General features: G+C 35.9%; 2 protein-coding genes across 4 annotated transcripts in view; one reads left to right on the top strand and one right to left on the bottom strand.

Annotated features, from left to right (window-relative positions):
* LOC125654689 (mitochondrial inner membrane protease subunit 2-like) overlaps nt 1-12500 on the top strand; it is a 39408-nt gene that overhangs the window by 2654 nt on the left and 24254 nt on the right. For both annotated transcript variants that reach the window (XM_048884712.2, XM_056144678.1), the window contains exons 3-4: nt 2922-3061; nt 3470-3582. In XM_048884712.2, the coding sequence (XP_048740669.1) occupies nt 2939-3061; nt 3470-3582 (236 nt within the window). In that variant the 5' untranslated portion in view covers nt 2922-2938. The remainder of the gene's footprint in view (nt 1-2921; nt 3062-3469; nt 3583-12500) is intronic.
* LOC125654681 (leucine-rich repeat neuronal protein 3-like) overlaps nt 9534-12500 on the bottom strand; it is a 12001-nt gene continuing 9034 nt past the window's right edge. For both annotated transcript variants that reach the window (XM_048884702.2, XM_048884703.2), the window contains one exon: nt 9534-12377. In XM_048884702.2, coding sequence (XP_048740659.1) covers nt 9712-11862 — 2151 coding nt within the window. In that variant the 5' untranslated portion in view covers nt 11863-12377 and the 3' untranslated portion in view covers nt 9534-9711. The remainder of the gene's footprint in view (nt 12378-12500) is intronic.

Genomic DNA, 12500 nt, shown 5'->3' with positions numbered 1-12500 from the left:
TCGACTTCTTCTCCAAAACCATTGGGCCAATTTCAAGCAAACTTGGCACAAAGCCTCCTTGGGTGAAGGGCTTTCAAGTTTGTTCAATACGCCAGTTTTGAGATAAGAGCTCTCCTGTGTAGGAGGTACATTTAGTAGAACTTTGAGGGCCTAAGTGGGACAGAGTGAACCTACTGTCAGTGAGGAAGACGATAAAATGTATTAAAACTGATTCTCTTTAAATATGTGAATGTTGGAAACACAAAATACTATTGAAAAATGTTTTACTAAAGCAGAAACATAAAAACAATGTCATATTTGAAAGTAATATCCTGGATATGATACCTACTACCAATAAAATTACGTGATATAATAAGAATTCCATGTATCTAATTACTCCCTGAATACATATCACTTACTTAGTTTGTGTATCAGTTGAATTCGGGTGATGAAACAGCGTATGAGAGACTTGATGAGTACATTCACTTAATATGCAGTGATGAATATTCATCCCACTCCCGCATGTAAACAAATTGTTTCATGCCTTACTATGTACGAGAGTTCTTCAAAGGGAAATAACTCGAGCATATCTCGAAACCGGCGTATTGAAGGACCATGACCCCTTCAAAGGAGAGATAATCACAAAAATAGGGTTGGGTCATTTAAAAATCTTCTTCTCAAGAACCACTGGGCCAGAAGAGCTGAAATTTACATGAAAGCTTCCTGAATTAGTGCAGATTCATGTTTGTTAAAATTATGACCCTTGGGGGTAGGATGGGGATCAAAGCTTTACATACATATATATATAGAAAATCTTTAAAAATCTTCTCAAGAACCACTGGGCCAGAAAAGCTGAGATTTACGTAAAAGCTTCCTGACATAGTGCTGATTCATGTTTGTTAAAATCATGGCCCCCGGGGGTAGGATGGGGCCACAATAGGGTATCAAAGTTTTACATACAAATATATAGGGAAATCTTTGAAAATCTTCTTTTCAAGAACCACTGGGCTAGGAAAATATAATTTTACATGAAAGCTTCCTGACATAGTACTAATTCAGTTTGTTAAAATCATGGCGCCCAGGGTTAGGGTGAGGCCACAATAGGGGATCAAAGTTTTACATACTAATATATAGAAAAAATCTTTAACAATCTTCTTCTTGAAAAGAATTTGGCCAAAGAAGTTTTCATTTACATGAAAGCTTCCTGACATAGTGCAGATTCAAGTTGGTAAAAATCTTGGCCCTTGGGGGTAGGTTGGGGCCACAATAGGGATCAAAGTTTTACATGCAAATATATATGGAAAATTTTTAAATATGGGCCAAGGTGACTCAGGTGAGCAATGTGGCCCATGTGCCTCTTGTTGTTTTATAAGGCCAAATAAAAAAATATGTGTGGTTCCGGTTACCCGACCGTCCCTAGTTTATACCCCCGACCCTAAACTTTTTTTTCCGATTTTCCGATAATGGTTCAATTTTTTCCGGAATTTTACTTAACTTCCGTCATTGGCTCCGGTATTAGATTTAGATTCAACAATGGCGTCCACATCAAACATCATTCCATCGTGTAGCGTTAGTTTTTGTCACTTACCTTTAACAAGTGCCAACACTTGCAAGAGAGCAAGAGTATTATCGCACCAGTAGTAAATTCAAGAACTTTTAATGATATTTTTGATGAGCATCATAACTTTGGACTGAAAAATAACTCGTGTAAAGTTATCAACCAGTCACACGTGATTATTTCCACCATCTGTATCTGAATCTGTTCGGAAAAACATATCATGCAGACCAAACCTACAGTGTGTGACTCCTGTAGAAATACCGTATTATGCATCTGGACTGGGGCGAAATGACATATGCGTTTACTGTGGAATAGAGAATGCTGGCATTGATATCAAACTGAAAAAGAAATTCAAAACAGTTCTGCCATTGTGTGATAATTGTCAAAAAGATGGAAAAACTCCATTTGTGCAAAGGCCATTTAATTAATAAGGGCCCACTTGACTTTCCCAGTTTTCTAAAAATATAATAAATTTACAAAAAAAAAAACAATTTTGTTGTTTCTCAGCTAGTTAGAATCCCCCACTGGCCCAGGATACATGATGCTCACAAAGCCTGGACTAGAGTTAATCACTCATGTAATTTTGGCATCAATTTTCAGCTTCTTCTATGTTAGATGTCAGAAAGTCACCAAATTACCACTTAAAAGACCAATCATCTTGTAAATATATTACAAAATGTTCAATTTAGTTCATTATTTCTTAGTTTATAGTAAATTTTAAACAAACACAACAAAGCATGACCATGAACTACGCATACATAAGAAACATTACTGAAACTTGCATTCTGTTTTAATTTATTTAATACTCGAAATCATATTGTACATACAAAAAAAAAAACAAAAAAAAAATCCCTACCTACCTAAATTTTTTAGAAGCGTAACCGGAACCACACATATTTTTTTATTTGGCCTAAATGGAAATATCATTTGGTGAAAATAATTCCATTTCATATCAAGTATATAATTACATACAGGGGGTATATCCATGCAGATGTCAGACGATCCTTTTCATCAAGTGATTTCATGAAAGCATTCACATTTTCCTTTTATGAATCAGCACAGAGAAGGCCACAAGAAAATATATATGTGTTTCCTATTTCACACACACACATACACACCCCCCCAAAAAATTAGGTATGTTAAACATTTAAAATCACAAGCCTTAAGAGTTTGTGGTGTGTCAGTTTATATTTTCATGTAGTGCAAAATTTTTCTCTATCCCATGACCGGTGGGACCATTATTTGGGGTTTGAATTTTAACAGTATTCAATTTATTGTCCCAAAGTAATGAGTCTTTATCTCTTGGACTCTTAGAATTTTTAAGAGCAAGATGGCTATGGTTAGCATTGTGGTTCATGGACTTCTTCTTCAATGTATCTTGTAGGTCAGCCCTCCACAGAGATGGAGACTCTGATTAAGCTGGGTAAGATTGGATTAGGGGTGGGTATGACTGTCATCCCAGGGACATACGCTTTCACCGAATCCATTGGATATGTCGCAAGAGTGGATGGTGTCTCAATGCAGGTTCGTGTAATGCTGATTTATGGCTTCATGGAAGTTTTCTTAATTCACTCATAGGTGATTTGTTCCATTCACAATACATCTATCAAAGTGAAAATTCTGTGTGTTAGACAGAATTTATGTCAACATAAATGTTTTAAGATGGGGAAATGAATTTCAATAACTGCACTGAAATTGTTGTTTCTATCAAAAAGGAGTTGCTTCCCTTGTAGCACAATACAGAACTCTTTAAGAGAATGAACTTAAAATCATGATTACATATACATGGAAACCCAGGGGCAATCAGAACTACATGAACTATGTATGTGTGTGTGTGTGTGTGTGTGTGTATATATATATATATATATATATATATATATATATATATTATATATATATCCACATTTATTATTTTTAAACTATGTTTTATAGGAAACATTGAATCCCAGCGATTCAAGAAATAAGAACGATTATGTCTTCTTAAGCAAGTCAAACAATCTTCTGAAAAAGGGAAACATCAGACACGGGGACATTGTGTCTATCAAGTAAGTCTTCATATACGCATTGTCATGTATCAAGAGATCTGATGTACAATGTGTCTGTCAAATAAGTCTTAGTCTTCATATACTCATTGTCATGTATCAAGAATCCCATGAGGATCCAGGTTAGAATAGGTCCTCGGTACCCCTTGCTTGTTGTAAGAGGCGCCTAAATGGGGCGGTCCTTCGGATGAGACCGCAAAAACCGAAGTCCCGTGTCACAGCAGGTGTGGAACGATAAAGATTCCTCCCTGCTCAATGGCCATAAGCGCCGAGCATAGGTCTAAATTTTGCGGCCCTTCACCGGCAGTGGTCAGTGACGTCTCCATATGAGTGAAATATTCTTGAGAGAGACGTTAAACAAGATACAATCAATCAATCTAATAGGCAATGTGTCAATCAAGTAAGTCTTAGTGTTCACATATCAAGAGATCTGATATATGCTTTCTCTGGACTGATGATGTTAGTTTTATCTTCCCTAGACTTGAGTACAATATGCATTTTTTGTGATATGAATTGTAAAATTTTGACTCAAGTTCAATACATAATTAATTAATTTTTTTATCGGGGGACAAATGATATCATACATGTAAATTCATTAATGATTACGATTATCAATAAGATTGAAAGCTATTGTTTAATCCAGCTTCAATTTTGGTATTAGAATGAGCATCATCCATGTTTTATTACGTTCATCTTTTTTATATACCGGTGTGTGTGTGTGTGTATATATATATAGTGCTTTATATATTAATTAATTGATTATCACATGTATCGTTTAGATCCTAGAGGTAAACGTAAGGTTGGGTGTTATAATTGTTTGTTTGTGCTTTATATTAAATATTCTATACAATTGCATCGAGAGATCCACTCTCCTTATAAAATATCTTAAACACTGAATGACACAACGACTGTGAGATTGCATCAGTGTGTATAAGTAGCGCTTTAGGAGCATAACAAAACTTCCTTTTTTGGGAAGTCGTTGTGGCCGAGTGGACTTACGCACTGGTTTGACAGTCTTGCTAGGCGGTGGGTGCCGCAGGTCGCTGGTTCGACCCCGGGCTGGGGCGAAAATTTTCAGTACCTAGTTGTGATTATTTAGTGCTTTATATATATATATATATATATATATATATATATATATATATGTACATATTAAACACTTATTCCCTTTGACTATATGCATTATTTGTTCACAAAGAAAGATCATAGAGTAGCTGTTTTTATTGTAAAAGAAACTGTATATTTCTGTTTACCCGAGTCACTTGGTTCATCTACCAGTATTGTGCATGTTTGTGATGCACTTTGAAGATTTTTACTTCTCAAAAATTTTCACCAAATTTTAGGTGGGAACATCCTCTGGGTTAGGGGAACAAAAATTGTTTATTTTGTGGTCCCCTTCTCTCTTTTGGGCCCCTCTGAACTTAGCACAGTCTGTAGAAAGTCCTCTTTACTCCTGGTCTTGTGGTATAAAAACTGGGTTCATAGTTATACTGTGCATGAAAGCCACTTCCAAAAATTATGAAATTCATGACCCTTACCTTAGGTTGTGGGCTGTTTAAATCATAAAGTGAAAATGTATTAACTCCTGAACATCTAGGAAACAATCTTGATGCTTAGTTATTATTGAGTCAAGAGGTCTTTGCCAAAATTGTGAAATTTATGGCCCCAGAGTCCAGGATTGGACTGCAATGGGTCATATAGCAAAAGTTCACTCCTGAATATCAAGAACAAAAACTGGATGTATGATGGTAATTGAGAGATATAAGCAGCTCATACACTGTACTGGAAAATCTCAAAGTGTTAAAGATGCACAGCTTCACTATCTGTGTTCTGAGTCATGTAACAGCTTCACTATCTGTGATCTGAGTAGTGTAACAGCTTCACTGTCTGTGATCTGAGTCATGTAACAGTTTCAATAACTGTGATCTGAGTTATGTAACAGCTTCACTATCTGTGATCTGAGTCATGTAACAGCTTCACTATCTGTGATCTGAGTAGTGTAACAGCTTCACTATCTGTGATCTGAGTCATGTAACAGCTTCACTATCTGTGATCTGAGTCATGTAACAGCTTCTCTATCTGTGATCTGAGTTATGTAACAGCTTCACTATTTGTGATCTGAGTCATGTAACAGCTTCACTATCTGTGATCTGAGTTATGTAACAGCTTCACTATTTGTGATCTGAGTCATGTAATAGCTTCACTATCTGTGATCTGAGTTATGTAACAGCTTCATTATCTGTGATCTGAGTAATGTAACAGCTTCACTATCTGTGATCTGAGTCATGTAACAGCTTCACTATCTGTGATCTGAGTTACGTAACAGCTTCACTATTTGTGATCTGAGTTATGTAACAGCTTCACTATTTGTGATCTGAGTCATGTAACAGCTTCACTATCTGTGATCTGAGTTATATAACAGCTTCACTATCTGTGATGTGAGTTATGTAACAGCTTCACTATCTGTGATCTGAGTTATGTATCAGCTTCACTATCTGTGATCTGAGTTATGTAACAGCTTCACTATCTGTGATCTGAGTCATGTAACAGCTTCACTATCTGTGATGTGAGTTATGTAACAGCTTCACTATTTGTGATCTGAGTTATGTATCAGCTTCACTATCTGTGATGTGAGTTATGTAACAGCTTCACTATCTGTGATCTGAGTCATGTAACAGCTTCACTATCTGTGATCTGAGTTATGTAGCAGCTTCACTAACTGTGATCTGAGTCATGTAACAGCTTCACTATCTGTGATCTGAGTTATGTAGCAGCTTCACTAACTGTGATCTGAGTTATGTAGCAGCTTCACTAACTATGATCTGAGTTATATAACAGCTTCACTAACTGTGATCTGAGTCATGTAACAGCTTCACTATCTGTGATCTGAGTCATGTATCAGCTTCACTATCTGTGATCTGAGTTATGTAACAGCTTCACTATCTGTGCCACACTTCTACTCTGTGTCCTGAGTTGTGTAATACTCTGTTGACCAGTAATGTCCATGGGCCTCATATTTGAGAAATTCTCAAAATTTGTTGCCCACAATAATTGATGAAACAATGTTATGTATGTGTGCAATGTAGGTTTGTCTTTATTGAAGTTGATTACTGAACACCTCCACACTCTCTCCTTTCAGTACACAGTGGCTGGGCATATAGTAAAATACACAATGTTAAAAAGTACACCATATCAGTATTTTTGAAGTGATACCGTATTTTTGAAGTGATACATATTTTTTATACATATTTTTGAAGTAATACCATATTTTTGAAGTGATACAATATTTTTTTGAAGTAATGCAGTATTTTTGAAGTAATGCAGTATTTTTGAAGTGATAAAATATTTTTGAAGTGATAACAATATTTTTCAAGTGATGCAATATTTTTCAAGTGATGCTGTATATTTTAAGAGATATAGCATTTTTAACGATACTGTTATCAATAGTCAGTACTACAGAAAAAGAAGCAAGTAGACCCCAGCATTGATTTAAAATCAAATGTTTATTAGCCTAAGGGAAATTTTGATAAACATCTCAAAGAGATTGTATACCTGTATCAATTAAGCTAGCCTAGAACTCATTTAACAATTAAGCTAGCCTAGAACTCATTTGACAATTAAGCTAGCCTAGAACTCATTTAACAATTAAGCTAGCCTAGAACTCATTTGACAATTAAGCTAGCCTAGAACTCATTTAACAATTAAGCTAGCCTAGAACTCATTTAACAATTAAGCTAGCCTAGAACTCATTTGACAATTAAGCTAGCCTAGAACTCATTTGACATGATAATAGATTTATAGTCTGTATAGTGACAGTCCATGGAGGATTTCAATACGTCAATTCCACAATCACAACACTTAATTGAAATAAAATTCACTAAACACAAAAGGTCAATTGCCTGAATACTTATAAAAACAAGTCATCTGACATGTCTGACAATACAATATATTCTCAAATGTTTACCTTCATCAACTTCACGTCTCATGAAATCTGACTTTCCCACTTTCACCATCAAATTGTTGAATTTTAATGATTTCTTTTAGTTTACACACTTAACCTTTATTAAAATGATTGATAAGATGTTCAATGTTCCATGCATTCATACCCAATATATTTGAAGTTTTTCATTGTATTTGTAGACACCAAACTTGTAGTAAAGCGGGATTTGGGGGGCTGTTTTCGACCCCTTGTGGTACATTAGGGAATAGAGGCAGTGCTTGCAAAACCTTCAGGACTAAAACATACTTTGAACACCATTCCAAAGTTTTGTCTCATTGTGAACATCATATAAACACTACCATTCCATAGTTTTGTCTCATTGTGAACATCATATAAACACTACCATTCCAAAGTTTTGTCTCATTGTGAACATCATATAAACATTACCATTCCATAGTTTTGTCTCATTGTGAACATCATATAAACACTACCATTCCATAGTTTTGTCTCATTGTGAACATCATATAAACATTACCATTCCATAGTTTTGTCTCATTGTGGACTTCATATAAACACTACCATTCCAAATTTTTGTCTCATTGTGGACATCATATAAACACTACCATTCCAAAGTTTTGTCTCATTGTGGACATCATATAAACACTACCATTTCATAGTTCTGTCTCATTGTGGACTTCATATAAACACTACCATTTCAAAGTTTTGTCTCTGTGAACATCATATACATGTAAACATCACTATTTCAGTGTTTCAATGTCTCTTTGTGGACATATAAACACTACCATTCTAGTTCTGTCTCATTTTGAACACCATGTAAACACTTAATTATTTTGGACATCGTAAAAACGCTACCATTCCAGAGATTTTTCTCACTCAGAGATGACAGTTGGAGATATGCAGTGTTATTTTCTAAGTCAAAAGGCACAGGTCGTGGTTATAATCCATATTTCTATCAGTAAATAATGAATATTGTGATGTATTGCTCAGATTTAATGTTTTTTCCATATCCATCTGTAAGGTGTGTAATATACGAGGTGTAGAGCCTATGACGAGAATTCTGTACAGGAGCGAGATGTAAATCTGAGAGTGGTGTCTGTGACAGGGATTCTGTACAGTAGTGAGATACTTCTGTATATCCATCAGTACTATTTTCCATAATCTATGTAAGTTCTTCATTTATAAACATATGAAATGTTCCATTTCCTACAGAACTAATCACCATATCCCAATCATATCTATTGATTTAACAGATGACAAATCTCATATTCATTGTTTACTTTGATTTCCATTGTTTCTCCCCAGATTTTCCAATATTTTACTCTCTGATGAACTTGTATTGTTCTTTTGGTTTTTTAAAAACATTTCATGCAGATAAAAAAGCAAGATCTCGATGCAGTATGCATTAATGTACAGTGGAAAAAGAATGAAACTCTTCTGCAGTGTTCTGCTAGCTTGCGGTGGGAATATTGACACATGCAATTTCGTGAGGAAAAGTTATTTCATGATGATTGAAACGAATGTCATTCTGGGTTTTTATCCCCTAAAGAGAAGGCTTTCTGCAGTGTAAAGTCATTGTGAAAATGGGATTAATTTAGTTTATTAACAATTAATTTTCACCTGATCCCACCTCTGGTATGTCCAGGGGTCTGTGTTTGCCCAACTCATAATTTTGTATTCCTTTTAGGAGTTATGAGATCATTGATCACTGTTCGTTATCTTCACTTTTCATAAAAAGATTACAAAACTCTCGTTTTCTCTCTCTCTTATTTTCTTTCTCCTTGTAAGAAAGCTATTGTCTAATACTTCTTTTATTCAACTATAGAATTTTAACTTTATTATATTATCTATCTATGTTCTTTTCCACCAGTTGTATATTTAGTGCACTCACAGTGCAAGTCTCATTCAATTTCACTTCAGAATCGAATTTGGTGGTGAGGCATTCCTGTTCCTTATATTCTTTGATATTTTATAAGTAAAGGGAAAACGATATTGCTTAAACTTTTGAATTACTTTATTTTTTTTAAAAACAAAAGATTGCCCTAATATGTACACTTGAACACACTTCTCATAATACTTTGATTTTCTTTGTAGTAAAATGACATTATTGTAAATCCTCGTAGTCGTTTTGTTTGTAAAGTTGACAATCAAAAATCCATAGCACCTGTAGGAAGTCAGTCTTGGGACTGAATCAATGATGTGCGTGAAGAGCATGCTGCCGGAGTTGTTGCCCCTTGGTACATTGAATCTAAGGGAATTATGTCTATCAAACTGTCTGTGTCTTTGCTGTTCAGTGGTTCAAGGTAGTTTTTTCTTTTACCAAAGCGACGAAGCACAAAAACACAACATCCCAGAATCAACAACATGAATATTGATGTCACCACACCTACAACCATTTTAGAATTTATACGTGTTATTCCAGTAGCACTTAGATCGAGGTCACTTGTAGTGATGTTGGTGCAGTGAACCGTATACAGTTCTGTTTCAAATACATACACTATACAAAACATGTAAGTTGTCTGAGGAGTGAGATTTGTAAATGTATAGCGGAACTGTCGAAGTCGACGATCTAATGGAATGATTTGGAAATTTTCAGAGCCATCCAGCTGTCTATAATGAATCTCGTAACCAGTCATGGACCACTGATTTCGAGTTCCATTCCACGAAATTGTTATGAAATTTCCAGCGACAAACTCCGGAGAAATCCGGACTGGCTTATTGTTGACGGTAACTGCCGTCGAGCTCACATCATATCCAGACAGACTCTGAGCTTGACAAGAATAAGTTCCTGTGTCAGTTTCGTACAGATATTTCAAAATGAATGTTGAATTATGATGAATTTCATATCGACCTCTGTGCAGATGTCCACTCCGCAGAGTGGTGCCGTTGGGTAATCGCCAGCTTGTCTGGGGCGATGGCAACCCCATAGTGTAACACTCTAAATGCAGCTCCTCCCCAATACTGAGATTGTAGCTGCTTTTAAACAAAGAAATAATTACAGGGGCGCATGTGAAGTTCAGAGCAGACAAAGGCAGGTCTCTCAGCAAAATGCCTTTCCTGTGTGGTGGTGAGTTACACTTAAGCATGGAGTCCCCAAAGAGTACCGACCTATAAGTCTTGTTGGATTTTTCCTTTAGATTTTCTTGTTTCATCCACATTGCATTACAGTCACACACAAGTTCATTGTTATACACATGTAATGTTTTCAGGGAAGGCAAACTGTCCTTAAGGATGGAAGACACACTTCGCAACTTGTTATTGTGAAGATACAAGTTTTTCAGTCGGGTACAATTTACAAAAGTGTGAGGATCGACATAAACAAGTTGGCTGTTATCGTGAAGTTGTAAAGTCACCAGGTCTTTCAAATTTAGAAATGACTCTCTTTCTATGACTTTTAAATTTGGCATGTAACTCATCGTCAACATTGTTAAATTCACCGAATGGAAGGCATGTGTTGGGATACGGAGGATGGGATTTTTATCAAACTGGAGGTACTGCAACAATGGAAGATTATGGAGTTCTAAAGTTGGAATGATTTGAAGTTGGTTGTCTGTCAGATCCAAAATCCGCAGGTGTGTCAGTCCATTAAATGCACCAGCCTCGATGTGGGAAATCCTGTTTTTGTTAAGCTTCATTGTGAAGAGGCCCGAGAGCGTTTCAAACACATTAGCTTTAAGTCGTCCAATTAAATTGTTAGACAAAAAGAGCCGACCGAGGCTTGGCATGCTGACAAACCACTGAGGAGACAAAAAATGGAGGCGGTTCCCCTCAAGATGAAGTTTTTTGAGATAATTTAATCCACCAAAAGTATGGGGCTCTATGGAATACAATTGATTGTTAGAGAGGTCAAGGGTGTCAAGATACATCATACCACTAAAAGCACCATTCTGTAGATAGGATAAGCTGTTGTTCTTCACAATAAGCCGTCTTAGAGCAGTCAACTTGTGAATTTGCCTATCCATTGTTCTCAAATTGTTGAATGAAATGTCTAAGAATCTCAAATTCTTTAGCGGCAATATTAGATTGAGACGAGTGAGATGACATTGAGACAGGTCCAAAATGTCAACATCCAATGGAATGTTTTCTGGAAAAACATTATTCACAAATTGTACTCCAATACACACCACAGTCTTGTTGAAAAAGCTTCGATATTTTGGGTAGTTGGTCATTTTACAGGTACAATTTGTCGGACAAGATCCTGCTCCCCAATCTGAATCACCATCCTTTGTTGCATTGCTCTGAATTGATAGTATGTGTGAAAACAAAAAACTCATGACAAGGAAACTGAAAAATTGAACAGACAGGCCTACTTGCACTTTCAGCATGTCTCTTCTGTAAACATTTTGTTTAAGTGTGCCATTGGATATTAACTGTCTCTTTGTCTGTTTCTGACACACGGAGCAGATTCATATTTTTAAGGCATGATAAACTCCAGTGCAGAAAACTTGATTGGAAAAATTATTCACAACAGCAGATAAGTGTCTGATACAGTCACTTCAAACATCACGAGAAGACTTGAGTTGTTCCATTTGGAAACGGCAAAATGTGCAGAAGTTATTTTTCATTGAGAAATGTTAGATAATTTCCCCAGCAATTCCTCACATGTGAAAACAATCCACATGCTTTCTCCACAGAAATGTTGACAATCCCGTCTGCTCACAGAGAGCCCTACATTTTATATTAGACTCATTTGACTTGCAGACATTCTGGTAATCTGAACTTACTCTCAGCAGTGGTTTTGAATTTTTTGTTACCCAGAGATGCTAATGCAATAACAAGTTCCTTTAAGCAACATCAAGGGGTCTTTTGGTGCTTGTCGATTCCAACAGTTTCTACGCATCTGAAATTCAGGAAAATAGACAATATCATTAACTTTATTTTCCAAAATTATCTTACCTCCTCGTATATACGCTGTATAACTGGTTCCAAGGTTACATAGTTAAAACCACATTTTTGATAGCCA

Source organism: Ostrea edulis, chromosome 7 (genome assembly GCF_947568905.1).
Source record: "Ostrea edulis chromosome 7, xbOstEdul1.1, whole genome shotgun sequence".
Classification (NCBI taxonomy): domain Eukaryota; kingdom Metazoa; phylum Mollusca; class Bivalvia; order Ostreida; family Ostreidae; genus Ostrea; species Ostrea edulis.
Note: the sequence above shows the minus strand (reverse complement) of the source record. Positions and strands in the feature narration are given on the sequence as shown.